Raw genomic sequence first — 25,307 nt, forward strand, 5'->3', positions numbered from 1 at the left:
ATAGCCAAGGGTCTGAATACTTATGTAAATATGGTATTTCAGTTTTTTATTTTTAATACATTTGCTAAAATTTCAAAAAAATAATGTATCACTTTGTCATTATGGGGTATTGTGTGTCGAATGATGAAGACTTTCTTTTATTTATTCAATTTTAGAATAAGGCTGTATTGTAACAAAATATGTAAAAAGGGAAGGGGTCTGAATATTTTCCGAATGCACTGTAGTTATGGTAGAAGACCAAACTTAACAATTTTACACCTTAAATATTCTATGAAAATGTAATTGATGAGGGAAAAAAACTATTTAATCTATTTTAGAATATGGCTGTACCATAACAAAATGTGGTAAAAGTCAAGGGTCTGAATTCTTTCCAAATACACTGTATATACATTACCATCTTCCAAATTACCTGGTTTAAATATTTTATTTAATGTTTTGCGCAAACCCATTGCTGTTTTGCATAAGCACATTGCTAACTTGTAGTATCAAGCCCGACATCCTGTGACCATCATCACTCAGTAATTTAATATCATTACATTTAATGTGTCTTAGCAATGAGTAATCTTTCACCATCAGTTTTTTTTGCACACATGTAACAGACAGACAGATGTTTCTAAAAGGAGTGTCTCTCTTTAGTGATGCAATTGATTGTGACTGTGAAAGTCCATGTCACGAAACCACCTTATCTGGTATACTCAGTTATGCACATTTGGGTGTTTGCCACTCGCTCCCACACAAAGACAATGCTTTATGCTTAGGGGTGGAGGCATTTCCGGCCACTACCTGGATCAGCAAACGTAATAACCCTTTGCTTACAGTTTATTTACAGTATGTACACTGTCAATATGTATATGCTTTTCAAATTAATAACAGAAAGGGCTTAAAGGGGGACCTTTGCGTGTTTGAAAATAATCATCTGAGTTGGTTTAGCTAACTTGTAGAAGTATGTATGCATTTGTAAACTTTGTTCACATGCAACGCTCTTGAAAAGCAAATTACAGAAACTCATATATAAGGTCTGAATACATTTCACAATAAATTAGATGACATTGTGGTTCAATCAATCCAAAAAATCGCAACTGATTGTTAGGCAATGCACAATGGGAACCATTCTGAGGAAATGAAGAGGAATTCCTGACATCTGGGCTCAGCAACAGTAGGATTTTTTCCAGAGTAATGGGTGTGGCTTGTCATGTTGGACCTGTATATGAATAAGAGGAGTGTGGCTCCGATCCTGAGGAGTTAGCAGCACACAGTGATCCTCACGTCTGTCTCTACTCTTCTGCCTGACACACAGTGGAGCCTCGCATATCCAGGAGGCTTAGTAAGTACAACTCTCATGAATCTACTGTTTTTTGCAGGCTGTCATCTATGCTGTAGTATTCGTGGGTTAGTGTGGTTTCAGAGTCTAAATAAGCACATCTAACTGACTATGTAGTTGTAGTTGGGTAATATTTGATATGTATGCATATTATATATACACCTCACATGCGCTCCACAATAAGACTACACAATTAGCCTATTTAAATGTTTATCTCACTCCATAAATATAATACAAATATGCAAGCAAGCATTAGGCAATGAGTTGACTAGCAAGAATTTATCTGAGAATTGTCTATATCGCATTTAACGGCTTGTGAGGAGGATTCGACCAATAAGACAGAATTCCTGAGAGGACCATAAAAGCCTTTGCATAGAGTAATTCAGAGTTCACCCTGTACAGATACAAGTTACCACAGAGATCCATATAGATAGCATCAGAGTTATCCTCAGTGAACAAGTTTCAGATAGATACCAAACATGGATACTATAGCATTATGCTATCACACATTCAGTAGTCAGTCCTCTGGATACTGTAGAGAGAGTTACATTTTGGCCCCTCAGAGGGGGAAGGGCTGACTCGTCCTTGGGCGTTGTCCTTTGTGCTTTCCTTGTGTTCCTGGACCATTTGCCATGCATCTCCAGTTCACAGAAAGTACATAAATTAGGACTGAGCCTACATGGTTTTAATTCCTTTTTAATTATTAAGAGGAAATCGTTTTTCATTTGCTAGAGGCGATGTGTAAAGAAACAGTCAGCACTGCAAATCCTGCACTGCAAGGCAACTTCCTTGAAATAAAGTGGAAGAGCAAACATTCACAGACACACATCACCTTTGACCGCTCTATAGCAATATTCAAAGTGTGCTCAGCTATCTCAGGGCCTGAGGAGGCATTCAAGGTTTGGATCCGAACTTCTTGGTATGGAACACAGTAGATGGATTGGAGCCAGGGGGATTGTCACCTATAAAATTTTCTATTGGTTCAGAGACTCTGAGGTTATTACAGCATTGAGTTCTGTGAACGGATTGCTTTAAAAGAAGTGTAGGCTACAATCTGTACAATGTGTCAATGATTAAATCCCATTCTGTTTACCAAGGACAATAAAGTTTAATAGCAAGAGTGAAAACCTTTTTACCCACTTTATTGACAAAAAAACATACATTTTAGTTTTTAATGTTGTATTATTGCAAAAAGAGAAGCTTACCTAAAACTAGAACCACAAAGTGTGTAATTTGGTGATAAATGGAAATGGTAATCGAATTGTTTTGTTGGATTTATAGAGTGAAACTAGAATCGTGTTTATTAGCTCACTGAATAAAAAATAAAAAAATTTAAAATGAAAATGAGCATTTCTTATTGGACAAGTCCAGGAAGTCCTCCCCTGTTTCAATCCACTTTCTTCTGTTTTGTGCCTAATGAACACAACCTAGGCCATTGTTTAACTGTCAAAACATTAAGAACAATGGTGGGGCGGAATAGTGTTGGTTTTACATGATGGAAGCCTTAATTTAGTTTACAAGGCCTAGTCACTTTTGCAGCAGAGCACTGATTGCTTTCAAAACATCATCCTCACCTTCCTGATATCTAAATGTGCAGTTCTGTGCCAAGTAATAAACAAATTGTGCACAACATCAAGGGAAATTGCATCACACAGGATATTCCTAAAGCATAAACATGAATGACATGGCAAGTAAAGTGTTACTGAATCGTTCTGTGCAAACATTTTAATTACACCTACTCAGGGAACCATCCTTTGTGACATTATTACGAGTCTAGACTAGTACTGTACAAGTGACCAACCAAAACCCAGGACATTCACAATTGTATACTTCCTTCTGTGTGCTACTAGGATGATTTCAAAACAGGACAGTGAAGGAAATGACATAGCAATGCTTTAGATTTCCAATAGCCTTTTACCAAATTCCCTCACAGGAATTAACCCGCACCTTGAGTATCACAAATAGAAATGATGTGTATTACAGAAACTACAAATATGCTAAGCATTGTATTGATTACTTTAAACTAAACATTAACTTATGTTAAATATCCCTATTTCAAGGAGAATGGCTTGAAATAAAACATTACAGCTTTATTGTGTATTACTTATTTGGCTTACTGACTTGATAAGCTAATGCAATAAAATGGTTTTGAACGTCCAATAGTGTATGGTATATTCAATTGTTTGCATGAAGAGCGATAACCAATTTAAAGAATTGCTGCAATGAAGAGCCCATTCAATAAAATGTAACCTCACTTTGGTAGCTACTGGTTATATTTCACACATAAGAGTGTGTTGTGGTTTCTGTCAGACTAGTTCCAGCAGGCAAAGCTAGTCGAAATGATGTCATTACAAATAGTCGAAATCTGTTTGCAATGTTGTTATTGCAACCAGTTTTTGCAACCAGGTATTTCTCATTGTTACTTATCAAATAACAGATGTAGTGGCCTAGCTGATCTGGTGGTAATGACACAGCCTCTGGCACACATCTAGGGTGTCGGCATAGCTTCGAAACAAACCTACTGCCTTTGATTCAAGCTCTCTGTATCTTTCCTCACTGTCATCCTCTCTCTAGCTGTTCAATAAATCAGGAAATATCTTTAAAATATAAAAAAAATCATATTTTATTGGTCACATACACGTATTTAGCAGATGTTTTTGCAGGTGTAGCGAAATACTTGTGTTCCTAGCTCTAACAGTGCAGTAGTATCTAACAATTCACAACAGTACACACAAATCTAAAAGGAAAATAATGGAGTTAAAACCTGTTAGGGCTAGGGGGCAGTATTGACACGGCTGGATAAAAAACATACCCGATTTAATCTGGTTACCACTCCTACCCAGTAGCTAGAATATGCATATACTTATTACATATGGATAGAAAACACCCTAAATTTTCTAAAACTGTTTGAATGGTGTCTGTGAGTATAACAGAACTCAAATGGCAGGTCAAAACCTGAGAGATTCCTTTACAGGAAGTGGCCTGTCTGACCATTTCTTGAACATTCTTTTCCATCTCTATCATTTACTAAGGATCTCTGCTCTAACGTGACACTTCCCACGTCGTCCATAGGCGCTCAGAGCCCGGGAAAAAACAGAATGTCGTCATTCCAGCCCCAGGCTGAAACACATTATCGCCTTTCTCAAGTGGCCGATCAAGGGACACTGGGCTTATGCGCATGACCCGACCGCCCCCGCCTTTGGGATTTTTTCCTCTGTTTGCCGAAAAGGAGATTCCCTGTCGGAATATTATCGCTTTTCTACGAGAAAAATGTCGTAAAAATTGATTTTAAACAGCGGTTGACATGCTTCGAAGTACGGTAATGGAATATTTAGAATTTTATTGTCACGAATTGCGCCATGCGCACGACACTTCTTTACTATTTCGGATAGTGTCTGGAACGCACGAACAAAACGCCGCTATTCGGATATAACGATGGATTATTTTGGACCAAACCAACATTTGTTATTGAAGTAGCAGTCCTGGGTGTGCATTCTGACGAAGACAACAAAAGGTAATCAAACTTTTATAATAGTAAATATGATTATGGTGAGTGCTAAACTTGCCGGGTGTCTAAATAGCGAGCCCGTGATGCCTGGGCTATGTACTTAGAATATTGCAAAATGTGCTTTCACCAAAAGCTATTTTAAAATCGGACATATCGAGTGCATAGAGGAGGTCTGTATCTATAATTCTTAAAATAATTGTTATGCTTTTTGTGAACGTTTATCGTGAGTAATTTAGTAAAATGTTAGCGAATTCCCCGGAAGTTTGCGGGGGTATGCTAGTTCTGAACGTCACATGCTAATGTGAAAAGCTGGTTTTTGATATAAATATGAACTTGATTGAACAAAACATGCATGTATTGTATAACATAATGTCCTAGGGTTGTCATCTGATGAAGATCATCAAAGGTGAGTGCTGCATTTAGCTGTCTTCTGGGTTTTGGTGACATTATATGCTGGCTTGAAAAATGGGTGTCTGATTATTTCTGGCTTGGTACTCTGCTGACATAATCTAATGTTTTGCTTTCGTTGTAAAGCCTTTTTGAAATCGGACAGTGTGGTTAGATTAACGAGAGTCTTGTCTTTAAATAGCTGTAAAATAGTCATATGTTTGAGAAATTGAAGTAATAGGATTTTTAACGTTTTGAAAATCGCGCCACAGGCTGCCAGTGGCTGTTACGTAGGTGGGACGCAAGCGTCCCACCTAGCCCATAGAGGTTAAGAAAAATATAAATATTAGAACGAGCAATGTCTGAGTGGCATTGACTAAAATACAGTAGAGTACAGAGCATTCAGAAAGTGTTCAGACCCCTTTACCTTTTCCACATTTTTAACTTTACAGCCTTATTCTAAAATGTATTAAATATTTTTTTTCCCCTCATCAACTTTTACACAATACCCTATAATGACAAAGCAAAAATAGGTTCTTAGAAATGTTTTCAAGTGTATAAAACCCCCCAGAAATATCACATTTAAATAAGTATTCAGACCCTTTACTCAGTACTTTGTTAAAGCACCTTTGGCTTCTTGGGTGATACGCTAGAAGCTTGGCACATCTGTATTTGGAGAGGTTCTCTCATTCTTCTCTGCAGATCCACTCAAGCTCTGTCAGGTTGAATGGGGAGTGTTGCTGCACAGCTATTTTCAGGTCTCTCCAGAGATGTTCTACCGGGCTCTGACTGGGGCACTCAAGAACATTCAGAGTCTTGTCCTGAAGACACTCCTGTCTTGTCTTGTCTGTGTACCTAGTGTTGTTGTCCTGTTGGAAGGTGAATCTTCGCCCCAGTTTGAGGTCCTGAGCACTCTGGAACAGGTTTTCATCAAGGATCTCTCTGTAATTTGCTCCGTTCATCTTTGCCTCGATCCTGACCAGTCTCCCAGTCCCTGCCTCTGAAAATCATCCACACAGCATGATGCTGCCACCACCATGCTTCACCGTAGGGATGGTGCCAGGTTTCCTCCAAACTTGACGCTTGGCATTCAGGCCAAAGAGTTGAATCTTGGTTTCATCAGACAAGAAAATCTTTTTGCTCATGGTCTGAGGTTCTGTAGGTGCCTTTTGTCAAACCCCAAGTGGACTGTCATGTGCCTTTTACTGAGGAGTGGCTTCCGTCTTTTTATTTAACCTCTTGAGGATACCCTAGGATAGGGGGCGCCACAGCGCATTTTGAAAAAAAATCGTTCCCATTTTCAACGGCCTACTAATCAAACTCAGAAGATAGGGCATGCATATACTTATTATATATGGATAGAAAACACTCTAAAGTTTCTAAAACTGTTTGAATGGTGTCTGTGAGTATAACAGAACTCATTTGGCAGGCAAAACCCTGAGACATTTTCTGACAGGAAGTGGATACCTGATGTGTTGTATTGACTTTAAACCTATCCCATTGAAAAACACAGGAGTTTAGGAATATTTTGGCACTTCCTATTGCTTCCACTAGATGTCGCCAGTCCTTTCACAGTGGTTTGAGCCTTATAGAGTCAAAACTCAGTGAATGACAGGAGTTTGAAATTGGTCACAGGGGATGGGCCATCACCATTATGACGCCGGCGGCCATGTCTGCCCCCACCTTTGGAAACGGTTTTAAAGGCCATGACATCATCCCCCTCGAATCTTATTGGCTCTCTTGGTGTTAGAGGCCCTGAACATTTATTTTATACAACGTTTGACATGTTTGAACGAACCTACATGCGCGAGGACTGCTTTCATTATGAACTGCAGAGCTGCGTTTGGAGAGAGCCATAGGACGCGCTACCAACATCAGGCTAATGGAACGTGAAGTATGGACTTTTTGACCGAAAATACATCTGTTGTGGACCTGGGATGCTTTCTGATGAAGACAACTAAAGGTAGGCGATTATTGACAATATTATAGAAGATGAGATGGTTCATACTGTTGCGTCCAAGATGGCGCCGAGCACTGTATATTAGCTGATTTTCTGAGTATCGCATCTCCTTTTATCGCAAAGTGTGATTACCCAGTAAAGTTAATTTAAAATCTGGTATGACGGGTGTTCTCAAGAGATATTCATCTATAAATGTTAGATTGACAATATACATTTAAAAAATCGTTATAGTATAGCAATTTATTGAAACGTAGCATTGTTTACCGGGACGCTTTTGAGGGGAAATTAGGTAGTCAACGTCAGACAGAGATGTAAAATGCTGTTTTTATATATAAATATGACCTTTATTGAACAAAAGAATGCATGCATTGTATAACATGATGTCCTAGGGGTGCCATCTGATGAAGTTTGTAAAAGGTTAGTGCTACATTTAGCTGTTTATTGATAATATGTGATGGAAGTGGTTGGTCGGAAAATGGCTATGAAGCTGCTTTTTACGATGGACTCATCTAATATAATCTAATGATTTGCTTTTCCTGTAAAACCTTTTTGAAATCGGACGACGTGGGTCGATTCAGGAGAGGTGTATCTATAAAAATAAAAATAAATATTTTTTATTTTTGTAAAAAATTATGATAATTTTTTAATGCTAATTGGCGATATGATTTTTCGCTGGATTTTGATCCCGCTAACGGGATCAGATGCTCAAGAGCATTTATCCATTTATCCATTTATCCATTTATCCATTTCAGGATAAGTCTGTAACATGAAATTAGTAAAACAGTACGTAAACATTATTCAATTGACTAATGTTCCATGTAAAGTGACCAGTGATTCCATGCCTATGTACATAGGGCAGCAGCCTCTAAGTTGCAGGGTTGAGTAACCGGGTGGTAGCTGGCTAGTGATGGCTATTTAACAGTCTGATGGCCTTGAGATAGAAGCTGTATTTCAGTCTCAACGTTGATGCACCTGTACTGACCTCGCCTTCTGGATGATAGCGGCCGTGGCTCGGGTGGTTGATGTCCTTGATCATTTGTTGGCCCTCCTGTGACATCAGGTGCTGTAGGTGTCCTGGAGGGAAGGCAGTTTGCCCCCCCATGACGCATTGGGCAGACCGCACTACCCTATGGAGAGCCCTGCTGTTGCTGGAAAAGCAGTTGTTGGAGCAGTCGATGATACAGCCCGACAGGATGCTTTCAATTGTACATCTGTAAAAGTTTGTGAGGGTCTTACATACTGACCAGACAATTGACTTTGCCCCCCCACACCAGAAGCGATCAGGACTCGCAGGTTGAAATATAAAAACAAACCAATATTATATTCATTTGGGGACAGGTCGAAAAGCATTAAACATTTATTGCAATTTAGCTAGCTAGCTTGCTGTTGCTAGCTAATTTGTCCTGGGATATAAAAATTGGGATGTTATTTTACATGAAAATCACAAGGTCCTATGCTCCTATGCTTTCTAGTATTCACTCCTTCTTCAGGCTTCTTCTTCTTCTTCTTTGGACTTTATATGGCCGATGGCAACCAACTTTAAAAGGTGTATTCCCACAACCGACTGGAGTGTAGACCTCAGTTCATCTTTCAATCACCCACGTGGCTATTTACTCCTAAAACCCAATGAGGAGATGGTATGTGGGTATATGCTCCTAAAAAGCAATGAGGAGATGGGAGAGGCAGGACTTGTAATGCACTGAGTGTCACAAATAGAACCAAGTTCTATTTTGCGTCAGTTGACGCAAACACTCGCGAGCAGTGTGGATGCATTGATTGAATAACATGTATGTGTACATATATTTTGCAATGCACCCAACGCCTCCGGTCTGGTCAGCATGTTAGGCATGTTAGGCCCCTTCAGGGCCTGTTGCTCAGAACGCCGTTTGGGTCTTTAAGCACATGGTCAAAACGCAATCTTTTTAATGCTACATGTGTAAGCAGGTGCAGGTGCTAAATTAACGCCTACACGCGTCAAATAAGCGCGTGCAAATGTGCTTGCAGGCGGTCCAACATGTGCTAATGAAACGGCTGCAGGCGGTCCTGCACAAGTCAAAATAAACTTCTTAGGGCTAGGCCCCTTTTTTCTCAATTTCCGCCTGAATGACGTGCCCAAAGTAAACTGCCTGTTGCTCAGGCCCTGAAGCCAGGATATGCATATAATTGGTACCATTGGAAAGAAAACACTTTGAAGTTTGTATAAATGCTAAAATAATGTAGGAGAATATAACACAATAGATATGGTAGGAGAAAATCCAAAGAAAAACCAACCAGAATCTTTTTGAGAGAGAGACCATCCTCTTAGAAAGGCAAGTAAAAGGTCATATTGAAAATTAGCTCCCTGGATGCAATTCCTATGGCTTCCACAGGGTGTCAGCAGTCTATGTTCAAGGTTTCAGGCTTGTAATTTCAAAAAACAAATAAGAAATATCAGTTTTAGTACAGGGACACAGTCTTGGATATTTGTGTTTGTGCGAGCCATGAAGACAGGACGCACCTGCTAAAATCGGTTTCCTATTGAACAAACTTCTTTCCATAACAAATATTATAGTTTGATTACATTTTAGGGTATCTGAGGAGTAAATAGAAATGTATTTGACTTGTTGAAACTAAGTTTAGGGGTAGATTTTCCGATTCCTTTCTCTGCATGTTGAACGATTGGATTACTCAAACCGATGGCGCAACTAAACAAACCTTTTGGGATTTAACCTCTTACATCTAGACGTTCCGCTAGCGGAACACCTGCTCCAATATCCAATGATAGGCGTGGCGCGAAATACAAACTCCTCGAAAATCCGAAAACTTCCATTTTTCAAACATATGACTATTTTACACAATTTTAAAGACAAGACTCTCCTTTATCTAACCACACTGTCTGATTTCAAAAAGGCTTTACAGCGAAAGCAAAACATTAGATTATGTCAGCAGAGTACCCAGCCAGAAATAATCAGACACCCATTTTTCAAGCTAGCATATAATGTCACAAAAAACAAAACCACAGTTAAATGCAGCACTAACCTTTGATGATCTTCATCAGATGACAACCCTAGGACATTATGTTATACAATACATGCATGTTTTGTTTCAATCAAGTTCATATTTATATCAAAAAACAGCTTTTTACATTAGCATGAGACGTTCAGAACTAGCATTCCCACCGAACACTTCCGGTGAATTTACTAAATTACTCACGATAAACGTTCACAAAAAACATAACAATTATTTTAAGAATTATAGATACAGAACTCCTTTATGCAATCGCGGTGTCCGATTTTAAAATAGCTTTTCGGTGAAAGCACATTTTGCAATATTCTGAGTAGATAGCTCGCCATCACGGGCTAGCTATTTTGACACCCACCAAGTTTGGCCCTCACCAAACTCAGATTTACTATAAGAAAAATTTGATTACCTTTGCTGTTCTTCGTCAGAATGCACTCCCAGGACTTCTACTTCAATAACAAATGTTGGTTTGGTCCAAATAATCCATAGTTATATCCAAATAGCGGCATTTTGTTGTGCGTTCAAGACACTATCCGAAGGGTAACGAAGGGTGACGCGCCCGGCGCGTTTCGTGACAAAAAAATTCAAAATATTCTATTACCGTATTTCGAAGCATGTCAAACGCTGTTTAAAATCAATTTTTATGCGATTTTTCTCGTAAAAAAGCGATAATATTCCGACCGGGAGTCGTTGTTTTCGTTCAAAGACTGAAAATGAAAACATGGAGTCGTCTCGTGCACGCGCGCGCCAGTCTCATTGTTCTCAGATCGACCACTTACCAAATGCGCTACTGTTTTTCAGCCATGGCCTGCAAAGTCATCATTCAACGTTCTGGCGCCTTCTGAGAGCCTATGGGAGCATTAGAAAATGTCACGTTACAGCAGAGATCCCCTGTTTTGGATAGAGATGATCAAGAAGGCCAAGAAATGGTCAGAGAGGGCGCTTCCTGTTTGGAATCTTCTCAGGTTTTGGCCTGCCAAATGAGTTCTGTTATACTCACAGACACCATTCAAACAGTTTTAGATACTTTGGAGTGTTTTCTATCCAAAGCTAATAATTATATGCATATTCTAGTTTCTGGGCAGGAGTAATAATCAGATTAAATCGGGTACGTTTTTTATCCAGCCGTGAAAATACTACCCCTATCCATAACAAGATAAAGAAAGATTTTATCTAACAAAATTACACTACATGTTATAGCTGGGACCCTTTGGATGACAAATCAGAGGAAGATTCTCAAAAGTAAGTGAATATTTAATCGTTATTTGGGAATGTATGTGCCGGTGGAAAATTATTTTGATGTGGATCGCCGTCCTCAAACAATCCCATGGCATGTTTTTGCTGTCATAGCAACTGTAAATCGGACAGTGCAGTTAGATTAACAAGATGTTAAGCTTTCAGCCGATATAAGACACTTATATGTACCTAAATGTTTAATATCCATAATTCTGATTATTTATTGAATTGCGCGCCCTCCAGTTTCACCGGAAGTTGTCCCGCTAGCGGGACGCCTATCCTTAAGAAGCTTTAGGGGCCAAGACAAATTTATTCAGTTTTCTGAGTTTGAAGAGTCACTGTTGCGCCTTCTTCACCACACAGACTGTGTGGGTGGACCATTTCAGATTGTCAGTGAGGTGTGCTTTCCTAAACCTCTGCTAAAAACTGCTTCACATTCACAGAAAAAAAACTGTTGCTCCACATTCACTACCTTGACCTACCAATTGTTTTTTAGTATTGAAACCAAACCATATAGATATGAATGAAAAGTATTTGAATACACATGAAAAGGTGAATGTAAGAAGCAAACATAATTTCAAATAGACTACATGTTATTTTAAACAGCATATAAACACTCTAAATAGGTCAGGAGCCAGACAGAGAGCCTAAGAAGGAGCAAAAATGATTTCAAGGGATTTATGAGTGCGACACAACAGGCTAGACATAAAGCCCTCAGCGTTTTAACATCTACTTGTATTAAATCATTATATTCTATAAATTGTACATATAGGCAGTGACTTATTTAGAATTAAATACAAATTAAACAAACTCATTAGTGCCTTTGATTTCATTTTTAGAAATATGAGTTTGGCCAGTCTGTTTCTTCAGGCTCATGCGATGGATCCTGGAGAGCCGGCCAGCAGCGGAGAATATATCCTCTTCACACTTGCAAAACCACTGGGGATGCTAAACACCCTTTTGGCCACTCTTACCAGGCTAGGCAGAGATGCAGAGTTGTTTTTTTTTTATTTCATTATAGGTAGTTCTAAAGGTTTTTAGGCAAAATAACCCAATCAAAACGGAAAGGTCCTTGAATGCCAGGCCTATTGGGGAAAAATCAGTTATGGCCTATTGTACAGATAATAGAACGAAAATGAACAAAACGTTTAAGACATCTGATTTTTTTGTTTATAAATACTTAGCTATAATGATACACTTAGTTATCTACCCACCTCGTTCCTTTCTTTTAGCATGTGTACGTAGCATGCTTTTGGGATATGTGTCTTTTATGATTGTTTAGTTGTGGACACTAAATCACCACAATTCCTCTCTTCCTCTTTGTCCTTGATTTAGCACCTGTGTGTTCTATCAGTTTCTTTATGAAAATATTTAGCGAACTCCATTAAAGTAACTAAAGCAAGGGGCTATAGCAGCACACAAGTAGACTACAAATGCATGCTCGGGCGGGCATGCCCTGAGCTCGTGAAATGAGGGTTACTGGAGCGAAATTGCAACGCTCCAGTCAAATTGGGCAAGTTCTGCTCGTCGCTTGTCGCTCCGCTCCAGCTCCACCCCGCTCATATACTCCGATTCTGACACAGAACGGAAGTACAAGGAAAACAGGATTTTAGATATGGAGAAGAGTATGCATGTGATGATGATGTAAGCTGTGATGGAGTGCTAAACTTGACGAGTAAACTTACCCATTGTGTCCTCATGTTACAGAGCCTACTACACAACAGTTGCTTAATCATGCAAGACACAGCTTTGGTAAATATTTTGTCTTGATAGCTAATATTCGTAGATAATAATTTATAGTCTAATGCATTCCTGAAAATAGCATGGAGACCACGTTTTGAATATTTTAAATGTTTATCCACAACCTGCATGAAAAACAATATAATCACACCCTCTCTACTCCCACAGGCTGTAGTGATGTTATCCGGCACACAATCTAGCTACCCCTCTAGAGATAAATAGACCTCTGGCAGTATGTCAAGGGTGTGTCCGAAATGGATCCCTAATCCCTGTCCTTCAAACTCAACTCTGGACCTCGAAACCAGTTCCCCTGCATTTTTTCATTGTTCCCCTCTAATCAGGGACTGATTTAGACCTGTGACACCAGGTGTGTGCAATTCATTATTTACATTTAAGTCATTTAGCAGACGCTCTTATCCAGAGCGACTTACAAATTGGTGCATTCACCTTATGATATCCAGTGGAACAACCACTTTACAATAGTGCATCTAAATCTTTTAAGGGGGGGGGGGGGTTAGAAGGATTACTTTATCCTATCCTAGGTATTCCTTAAAGAGGTGGGGTTTCAGGTGTCTACGGATTATCAGGTAGAACAGGTAGAACAGAAAATCAGCAGGCTCCGGACCTTGTAGAGTAAGAGTTGAATACCCCTGCCCTATATAGTGCACAGAAAATGTGTGCACTACATAGGGAATAGGGTGCCATTTGGGATGAAGCCCAAATACCTTTGCTTTCTATCTTTTTTACTTACTTACGACTTAGAACATGTCTGACAAGTCTTTGCTTGATGTTGAGATCCTGTAACCACATTATGTCTTCCCAACAATGAGACAGTAATGTCAAGATTTTGATCAGATCGATGGTAAATACTGGTAACTAACACTGTTTTGTACACATTTTGCGTAACTGTGGCATACAAATGAGGCTGCAATGAAAACTAATAGGACTGCAGCGACTGTGTTGACATCAAAATCCGGAATGTAAACTACGTTTCTATTTATGCGTTGATTGACATGGTAATGCACCAATAGTATTTGAGAAAATATGAAAAAACTGACCCCTTTGACGCAGTACGTTGCATTGTGACGTGTCATGACGTAACTCATGGCACGCATTTTGCAACTCATTGTGTGTTGTACAGCCTCTTTCCACCAGGGGTAGCACTTGTCTCGCAGATAAAAAACAAGAAATGATCAATGGTGAGTGTAATAATGAATGTAAAGTTAATTACTCGTGGGTTCATCAACAGTTAATTCAATCAATAGTGCATTTTTTTGCATCATCACTGCGAGCCATCATGACTTTCAAAAAATGTGACCGCCGCAGTTTACGTGTGAAGATAACTTTAGCGCCGCCCTAAAAACCCTATTCAAATTCAACACAAACCTTCAAATTCTGTTGGTACGTAACGAGACATTATATAAAGTCTTTATAGTGTTTTATTTACATTTTATAGGTGATTTTTAAAAAGATCCGGCGGAGCTCCACTGCTTTCTTCAATCATGCAGAGAAGGACAGCATGAAGGTCTCGTCATTGATTTTGATGGAAAGGGGAGAAATTGTGCTTTACAATGGTATTAATATTAAATGTTTTTGGCGCTAAAATAAGGACAAGTGTACGAAACACTGCAATGTACGTGAGTTTGCTAGCTACCGTTAGTGTGCTCCCCCCAAAACGTTTGATCTTATGTTTTGATGAGCATGGGGCCTAGTGAATGCACCATATTTCTGCTCAACTTTTTAAGAATTATGTCACTGTAGATGAAGTGTATGTTTTTTAGTCAAGCTGTGTGCTTTTCTGGCTCATTTACCTATTGTTGTCTTATGTCTTAACATGCACCAGTGCATTTACTGATAACATTCAACAAAATAAAAACGAATCTAGTGTAATTAAGAATTATAAGTTCACGATCAATGTGTTAATTCTCTCAAAAATATGTTTTTGATCTTTGTATAAAAAAAACATATTGAGTCACAATAACGTGTCAGGTTACATTTAAGTGCTCTTAGGTTTTATAGTTCCCCATATTTCCATTTTAAGTCTACACCTTTCCAACAGTTGCTTTAGCATGCCTAAACAAATAAAGACATTTCACAATGTTACACTGACTGTAGTTGTGGTCCATTTCATTTCTAGTTATTGCAGGAAATGAACTAAAATCATATTACATCTTAAAATCCACAATCAACCAGACAATTGTTTTCACTTCATTAATGAAATTACATTAAATTGAACTGATTTAAAATTTGATTTATTTATACCTGCAAACAACTGCAACATCAGGCATGTGAGCCCAGGCAAGATCTTTTTGAAAGTTAATGCCATGAAACTGATATGAAATAATACAGCATAAGCAAACAAATAAATTGAAGCCATTCTTCAGAGTAAATCATTGATTAAACATAAAACAAAAAACTATTACGAAAGACATCTAAGTGAAAATGAACCTTTGCAACCTGATATTGCAAAAGAAAAGGAAAACCTGCTCTTGACAGTATCACTTTGTTTAAGATTATGTGTTTGCTGTTTGGCCTTATCATCAAATTATTCCCATTCACCTGCAACAAGCAAACTGAAATGTGCAAGTGCTTTTCCTATTTAAAGTTGTTTTTCTATATCTTTACACAGATTTGAAAGTCAAGATTGAGTCGATCACTAAAGATATGGAAGGGAATGAAAATGGCCAGGCACAAGGCACCGGTGCAGTAGCTGGAGTCTTCCTGGAGAAGACAAAGCAGAAGATAACAATATATCAGGCCATGAAGAAACGCCTACTGAAGCCTGGCACAGCATTGGCCCTGTTGGAGGCCCAGGCTGCCACTGAGGGAATCATAGACCTTATCAACAACCGGAAACTTCCAGTAGAAGAAGCTGTCAAGGAAGGAATAATTGGACCTGAGATGAGAGAAAAACTCCTTGTTGCTGAGAGAGCCATTGATGGTTACATAGATCCTTATACAAATGAAAAAATGTCTGTATTCCAAGCCATACAAAAGGATGTGATTCCAAAAAATTATGGATCCCGGTTGCTTGAGGCACAGATATCCACAAAAGGTCTATTTGACCCTGTTGAAAAACAACATGTTTCAGTGTACTTAGCGATTGAGAAGGGACACTATGAAAAAGGTTTACTCTCTGACCAGATGGAAGACCTCAAAGTTTTCTATGATCCAAACTCACAAGAAAATCTTAACTACTCACATTTGATAGAGAAATGCATAGTGGATCCTGACACTGGCTTACTGCTACTACCAGTTTGCATCACCTTCAAAGGCCTGCGAAGGGGGGTGTCCTCCACTGAGCTCCTAGCGGCAAACATCATTAACAAAGAGACCTATGACGACTTGCAGAAAGGCAAAACAACCACTCAGGATGTGATGCTCATGGAGACTGTGAAAGAGTACCTGGAAGGTAAAGGAGGTATCTCTGGTGTAGCTATGCTCTCGTCCAATCAGAGAATGAGTATCTATCAAGCCATGAAGCAGGGTATTCTTATGCCTGGAACAGCACTAGTTCTTCTTGAGGCACAGGCTGCCACTGGATTCATGATTGACCCTGTTCAGAACAAAAAATTCAGCGTGGACGAGGCTATTAAAAACAAAGTTGTGGGTCCTGACTACCATGCTAAACTGCTCTCGGCTGAGCGGGCAGTCACAGGATACAAAGACCCCTACACAAGTGAAACAATATCCCTGTTTCAGGCACTGTCAAAGGACCTAATCGTGAAGGAGCATGGGATTCGCTTACTGGAAGCTCAAATCGCCACAGGAGGAATAATTGATCCCATCAACAGTCACAGACTTCCTGTGGATGTGGCCTACAAGCGAGGTTTCTTTGATGAAGACATGAATGCAATACTTGCAGACTCAGGAGACGACACCAAAGGATTCTTTGATCCAAACACAAAGGAAAATCTGACATACCTTCAGCTGATGGAACGATGTGTCATCGACCCAGCCACTGGACTCTGCCTGCTTCCTCTTATGGAACAGTCAGGTGGTCAGAATCATAATTTCATCGACTATCAAACCAAACTTAACTTCAAAGAAGAGAGAGTGAGGGTGACTTGTGGGAAGTACATGGGAATGATTGTATCCCTTTGGGAATTGCTGATGTCAGAATACTTCAACGAACATCAGAGGCAAGACATCATTCGGCAATACACACAGGGACACCTTACAATGAAGATGATGATCAGAAAAATTATGGAGGTTATAGAGCAATCAGTGAAAACAACCAACGTCGTCTTTGAAGGAATTCGGGAGACTGTCACAGCAAAGCAGCTGGTAGAGGCAGATATCATTAGCGAGAATGTCCTGGAGGAACTCAACAAGGGGAAGAAGACAGTGAAGGAGGTCACAGAGGATGAAACTGTTCAAATGTACTTACAAGGGAAAGACAGCATTGCAGGTGTTTTGCTTCCTGATTCTCAGATCATGACAATCTACCAGGCCAGACAAAAGGGAAAGCTAATGCCAGGAACTGCACTGATTCTACTGGAAGCTCAAGCAGCAACAGGCTTCATCATTGACCCTATTGCCAATAGAAAGTTTTCAGTGGATGAGGCAGTGAAGGCAAACATAGTGGGACCTGACCTTCATGGAAAGCTGCGTTCAGCAGAGAAAGCAGTGACTGGTTACAAAGATCCATACACTGGCAAAACCATCTCTCTGTTCCAAGCCATGCAGAAAGACCTCATCTTACAAGACCACGGAATTCGTCTGCTGGAGGCACAGATTGCCACTGGAGGAATCATTGACCCTCTTAACAGCCATCGTATTCCTGTCCATGTAGCCTACAAGAGGGGATATTTCAATGAGGAAATGAATCAGATTCTTGATGATCCAAGTGATGACACTAAGGGCTTCTTTGACCCCAACACTCATGAAAACCTCACATACCTGAAGCTCATGGCTAGGTGTGTCACTGATCAAAGCACAGGCCTTTGTCTTCTGCCCCTCAAAGGCAAAAGCAACAGAGTCAACATACAAGATCACATAAAGGAGACATTCCAAGCTACAAATGTCACTGTTAAGTATGGCAGGTTCAGCTGCAAGCATGTAACACTCTGGGATCTCATCAACTCTGAATATCTGTGTGAGGACAAAAGGCAGGAGTTATTCAAACTGTACAAGTCAAGGATGATCACAATCAAGGAAATCATTGTAATTATCCTGGAAATCATTGAAAGCAAGGAGATAAAGTGGCAAGCTGGTCTTAACTTTGAGGGTCTGAGGGGGAATGTTTCTGTTGTGGACCTTTTGAGGTTGGAAATTGTGGACGAAAAGACATACAAAAGTCTGATTGAAGGGAAACTGACCAACAAGGATATAATGAAGATAGACACGGTTAGAACCTATCTGAGAGGAAACAGCTGTGTAGCCGGGGTGATACTCCAACCCTCCAGTCAAAAACTGAGCATCTATGAGGCCAAGAAAAAGGGCATCCTGACTCCTGGTACTGCGCTATCTCTTCTGGAAGCACAAGCTGCCACGGGCTTTATCATTGACCCTCTTCATAACCAGAAACTGACTGTGGATCATGCTCTGAAAGAGAAGATAATTGGCCCAGAACTGTACGAAAAGCTCTTATCAGCAGAGAAGGCAGTAACTGGCTACACAGACCCCTACACTGATAAAAAGATCTCACTCTTCCAAGCCATGAAGAAAGATCTGATCCTGCAGCAGCATGGCATTCGTTTACTTGAAGCCCAGATTGCAACAGGTGGCATCATTGACCCATTGAAGTGTCTTCATTTGCCCCTTGAAGTTGCTTACAGAAAGGGATACTTTGATGAAGAGCTTAATCAAATCCTGACAGATCCCAGTGATGACACCAAGGGATTTTTTGACCCAAGGACACAAGCAAACTTGACCTACATGGAAATGCTGGAGCAGTGCATAAAGGACCCAGAGACGGGTCTGTTTCTTCTGCCACTGATGGACAAAACTAAAACACAGGATGAAACTGAAAAAATGTACTCAGACACTGAGATTAAACAGGAGTTTGAAAAGACAACTGTTAGTATATCAGTAGGGCGTTATTCAGGAAAGACGGTCTCGCTTTGGTATTTGATTCACTCTGGATACTTTACTGATGATCAGAGACTCCAGTTCCTTGACAAATACAGAACAAAGAAGATAACCATACAAGTAATAATCACTTTGGTCATTTCCACCATTACAAAACTGGAAGAGAACGAAACTCTGAAAACAACAATAGGTTTGAGAAAGCCAGTCTCTGCAAAACAACTATTGAAATCAAGCATAATTGATGCCAATACCTTCAAGAGTTTGGAGGAAGGAAAAGTAACTATTGAACAAGTGACCAAACTGGAATCTGTGAAGCAATACCTAAGGGGTACAGGAAGTGTTGCTGGCGTCCAGATTCTTCCATCCAAAAAAGTAATGAGCATTTATGAGGCAAAGACGCAAGGTTTGCTAACGCCTGGTACTGCACTGAAACTGCTTGAGGCTCAGGCTGCAACAGGGTTTGTCATCGATCCAATCAAGAACAAATATCTATCTGTTGATGAGGCCGCAAGAGGACGACTAATTGGACTAGAAATACATGAAAAACTACTCTCAGCTGAACGAGCAGTCACTGGATATGTAGATCCATACACAGATGAAACAATATCTTTATTTGAAGCCATGAAAAAAGATCTGATCGAGAAAGGCCATGGGATACATCTGCTAGAAGCACAAATTGCAACAGGGGGAATAATTGACCCAGTCAACAGCTACAGGATACCGTCTCATGTCGCCAAGAAAAATGGCTACCTTGATGAAGAAACAAGTGATGTAATTTCTAATCCAAATGATGACACAAAAGGATTCTTTGACCCCAGCACCAAGGAAAACCTAACATACCTTCAGCTAAGAGAGAGGTGTGAAAAGGATTCTCAGACAGGGCTTTTACTCCTACCATTACATGTAGAAGCTGAAGTTGACTTTCACACAGATGAACAAACAGAGCAGGAATTCAAAGACAAAATTGTGGTCATCAATGCAGGTAAATTTGAAGACAAACAAGTGTCACTGTGGGATGTGTTAATCTCTGAATACATTTCAAAACTGAAGAGAGAGCAGCTCTTGAAACAGTACAAGACAAGATCATTGACAATGAAAGAGATAATAGAAATAGTTATCGCAATAATACAGGAAGTGACATCAAAACAAATAAAGTTCAAAGGACTGAGGAAGCAGGTATCAGCAAGTGAGCTTTATGAGTCACAAATCATCTCAAAGGAACTATTCACTCAGATTATCCATGGAGAAGTTACTGAAGAGACTGTAGGGGAAATGGAATCTATTCAAAAGTACCTTGGGGCAACAAATTGCATTGCAGGAGTGAGAATTGAATCCACTAAAAAGATAATGAGCATCTACGAGGCCAAATCCAAAGGTCTTCTAACTCCTGGAACCTCTCTGGTTCTGCTGGAGGCTCAAGCTGCCACTGGATTTGTCATTGACCCAGTGAAGAACAAGAAGCTCTCTGTAGAAGAGGCAGCCGCTCAAGGTGTGGTTGGGAACGAGTGGAAGAACAAACTGCTTTCAGCAGAGAGGGCAGTCACTGGATACAAAGATCCCTACACAGGAAACACTATTTCCTTGTTCCAGGCCTTGAAAAAGGATCTAATTGTCAAGGACCATGGAATTCGCCTTCTTGAGGCACAGATTGCAACTGGTGGAATCATCGATCCAGTGTACAGTCATAGAGTGCCAGTAGAGGTGGCGTACCAGAGAGGATACTTTGATGAGGAAATGAACCAGATCCTCGATGACCCTGACGATGACACCAAGGGCTTTTTTGACCCCAACACACAAGAGAACCTCACCTACCTGCAGCTTGTGGAGAGGTGTGTGACAGACCCAGATACTGGCCTTAGCTTACTTGTAATTGTCAAAAAGGAGAGTTTTACTTCTTCATTGATGAGCAAACCAAGAACATTCTGAAGGCTATGACAACAACTAAGGCCGGAGGCAAATTTCAAGGACAGAAAGTGTCTCTATGGGATCTCCTCTACTCAAAATACATCACAGAGGAGAGAAGGAGAGAGCTTGTGCAGCAGTATAAATCTGGAGCAATCACTATTGAACGCTTCATGGAGATTGTACTAGCAATTGTTCAACAAAAGACTACCACCACAATAACCACAACATCTTCAGTGACAACATGCACACCACCACCTGAGACAAAGTCAGAGAAAACAACCATTACCACAACAACCACAGAGACAAGCTTCCATGGTATCAGGAAGAATGTCACCGCTGGTGAGCTGCTTGCCTCAAAAATCATTGACAAGAAACTCTATGAAGACCTCAATACAGGAAAAGTCACAGTGACCCAAGTGAGTGAAATGGACTCAGTACACAAGTACTTGGAGGGAACTAATAGCATTGCAGGTGTATATGTTCAGTCCACCAAACAGACCATGAGCATCTACGAGGCCAAATCCAAAGGTCTTCTAACTCCTGGAACCTCTCTGGTTCTGCTGGAGGCTCAAGCTGCCACTGGATTTGTCATTGACCCAGTGAAGAACAAGAAGCTCTCTGTAGAAGAGGCAGCCGCTCAAGGTGTGGTTGGGAACGAGTGGAAGAACAAACTGCTTTCAGCAGAGAGGGCAGTCACTGGATACAAAGATCCCTACACAGGAAACACTATTTCCTTGTTCCAGGCCTTGAAAAAGGATCTAATTGTCAAGGACCATGGAATTCGCCTTCTTGAGGCACAGATTGCAACTGGTGGAATCATCGATCCAGTGTACAGTCATAGAGTGCCAGTAGAGGTGGCGTACCAGAGAGGATACTTTGATGAGGAAATGAACCAGATCCTCGATGACCCTGACGATGACACCAAGGGCTTTTTTGACCCCAACACACAAGAGAACCTCACCTACCTGCAGCTTGTGGAGCGGTGTGTGACAGACCCAGATACTGGCCTTAGCTTACTTGTAATTGTCAAAAAAGGAGAGTTTTACTTCTTCATTGATGAGCAAACCAAGAACATTCTGAAGGCCATGACAACAACTAAGGCCGGAGGCAAATTTCAAGGACAGAAAGTGTCTCTATGGGATCTCCTCTACTCAAAATACATCAAAGAGGAGAGAAGGAGAGAGCTTGTGCAGCAGTATAAATCTGGAGCAATCACTATTGAACGCTTCATGGAGATTATACTAGCAATTATTCAACAAAAGACTACCACCACAATAACCACAACATCTTCAGTGACAACATGCACACCACCACCTGAGACAAAGTCAGAGAAAACAACCATTACCACAACAACAACAGAGACAAGCTTCCATGGTATCAGGAAGAATGTCACCGCTGGCGAGCTGCTTGCCTCAAAAATCATTGACAAGAAACTCTATGAAGACCTCAGTACAGGAAAAGTCACAGTGAACCAAGTGAGTGAAATGGACTCAGTACACAAGTACTTGGAGGGAACTAATAGCATTGCAGGTGTATATGTTCAGTCCACCAAACAGACCATGAGCATCTACGAGGCCAAATCCAAAGGTCTTCTAACTCCTGGAACCTCTCTGGTTCTGCTGGAGGCTCAAGCTGCCACTGGATTTGTCATTGACCCAGTGAAGAACAAGAAGCTCTCTGTAGAAGAGGCAGCCGCTCAAGGTGTGGTTGGGAACGAGTGGAAGAACAAACTGCTTTCAGCAGAGAGGGCAGTCACTGGATACAAAGATCCCTACACAGGAAACACTATTTCCTTGTTCCAGGCCTTGAAAAAGGATCTAATTGTCAAGGACCATGGAATTCGCCTTCTTGAGGCACAGATTGCAACTGGTGGAATTATCGATCCAGTGTACAGTCATAGAGTGCCAGTAGAGGTGGCGTACCAGAGAGGATACTTTGATGAGGAAATGAACCAGATCCTCGATGACCCTGACGATGACACCAAGGGCTTTTTTGACCCCAACACACAAGAGAACCTCACCTACCTGCAGCTTGTGGAGAGGTGTGTGACAGACCCAGATACTGGCCTTAGCTTACTTGTAATTGTCAAAAAAGGAGAGTTTTACTTCTTCATTGATGAGCAAACCAAGAACATTCTGAAGGCTATGACAACAACTAAGGCCGGAGGCAAATTTCAAGGACAGAAAGTGTCTCTATGGGATCTCCTCTACTCAAAATACATCAAAGAGGAGAGAAGGAGAGAGCTTGTGCAGCAGTATAAATCTGGAGCAATCACTATTGAACGCTTCATGGAGATTGTACTAGCAATTGTTCAACAAAAGACTACCACCACAATAACCACAACATCTTCAGTGACAACATGCACACCACCACCTGAGACAAAGTCAGAGAAAACAACCATTACCACAACAACAACAGAGACAAGCTTCCATGGTATCAGGAAGAATGTCACCGCTGGCGAGCTGCTTGCCTCAAAAATTATTGACAAGAATCTCTATGAAGACCTCAGTACAGGAAAAGTCACAGTGACCCAAGTGAGTGAAATGGACTCAGTACACAAGTACTTGGAGGGAACTAATAGCATTGCAGGTGTATATGTTCAGTCCACCAAACAGACCATGAGCATCTACGAGGCCAAATCCAAAGGTCTTCTAACTCCTGGAACCTCTCTGGTTCTGCTGGAGGCTCAAGCTGCCACTGGATTTGTCATTGACCCAGTGAAGAACAAGAAGCTCTCTGTAGAAGAGGCAGCCGCTCAAGGTGTGGTTGGGAACGAGTGGAAGAACAAACTGCTTTCAGCAGAGAGGGCAGTCACTGGATACAAAGATCCCTACACAGGAAACACTATTTCCTTGTTCCAGGCCTTGAAAAAGGATCTAATTGTCAAGGACCATGGAATTCGCCTTCTTGAGGCACAGATTGCAACTGGTGGAATTATCGATCCAGTGTACAGTCATAGAGTGCCAGTAGAGGTGGCGTACCAGAGAGGATACTTTGATGAGGAAATGAACCAGATCCTCGATGACCCTGACGATGACACCAAGGGCTTTTTTGACCCCAACACACAAGAGAACCTCACCTACCTGCAGCTTGTGGAGAGGTGTGTGACAGACCCAGATACTGGCCTTAGCTTACTTGTAATTGTCAAAAAAGGAGAGTTTTACTTCTTCATTGATGAGCAAACCAAGAACATTCTGAAGGCTATGACAACAACTAAGGCCGGAGGCAAATTTCAAGGACAGAAAGTGTCTCTATGGGATCTCCTCTACTCAAAATACATCACAGAGGAGAGAAGGAGAGAGCTTGTGCAGCAGTATAAATCTGGAGCAATCACTATTGAACGCTTCATGGAGATTGTACTAGCAATTGTTCAACAAAAGACTACCACCACAATAACCACAACATCTTCAGTGACAACATGCACACCACCACCTGAGACAAAGTCAGAGAAAACAACCATTACCACAACAACAACAGAGACAAGCTTCCATGGTATCAGGAAGAATGTCACCGCTGGTGAGCTGCTTGCCTCAAAAATCATTGACAAGAAACTCTATGAAGACCTCAATACAGGAAAAGTCACAGTGACCCAAGTGAGGGAAATGGACTCAGTACACAAGTACTTGGAGGGAACTAATAGCATTGCAGGTGTATATGTTCAGTCCACCAAACAGACCATGAGCATCTACGAGGCCAAATCCAAAGGTCTTCTAACTCCTGGAACCTCTCTGGTTCTGCTGGAGGCTCAAGCTGCCACTGGATTTGTCATTGACCCAGTGAAGAACAAGAAGCTCTCTGTAGAAGAGGCAGCCGCTCAAGGTGTGGTTGGGAACGAGTGGAAGAACAAACTGCTTTCAGCAGAGAGGGCAGTCACTGGATACAAAGATCCCTACACAGGAAACACTATTTCCTTGTTCCAGGCCTTGAAAAAGGATCTAATTGTCAAGGACCATGGAATTCGCCTTCTTGAGGCACAGATTGCAACTGGTGGAATTATCGATCCAGTGTACAGTCATAGAGTGCCAGTAGAGGTGGCGTACCAGAGAGGATACTTTGATGAGGAAATGAACCAGATCCTCGATGACCCTGACGATGACACCAAGGGCTTTTTTGACCCCAACACACAAGAGAACCTCACCTACCTGCAGCTTGTGGAGAGGTGTGTGACAGACCCAGATACTGGCCTTAGCTTACTTGTAATTGTCAAAAAGGAGAGT

General features: G+C 40.8%; 1 protein-coding gene across 1 annotated transcript in view; it reads left to right on the top strand.

The window, feature by feature from the left end:
- The first annotated feature begins 1,234 nt into the window (after positions 1–1,234).
- The window catches only part of eppk1 (epiplakin 1), a 36,942-nt gene continuing 12,869 nt past the window's right edge, over positions 1,235–25,307 (top strand). The window contains 3 exon segments of the mRNA XM_014141401.2: positions 1,235–1,324; positions 15,782–21,058; positions 21,061–25,307. Coding sequence (XP_013996876.2) covers positions 15,817–21,058; positions 21,061–25,307 — 9,489 coding nt within the window. The 5' untranslated portion in view covers positions 1,235–1,324; positions 15,782–15,816.

The sequence above is a fragment of the Salmo salar genome, chromosome ssa14 (assembly GCF_905237065.1).
Source record: "Salmo salar chromosome ssa14, Ssal_v3.1, whole genome shotgun sequence".
Taxonomy (NCBI): Eukaryota; Metazoa; Chordata; class Actinopteri; order Salmoniformes; family Salmonidae; genus Salmo; species Salmo salar.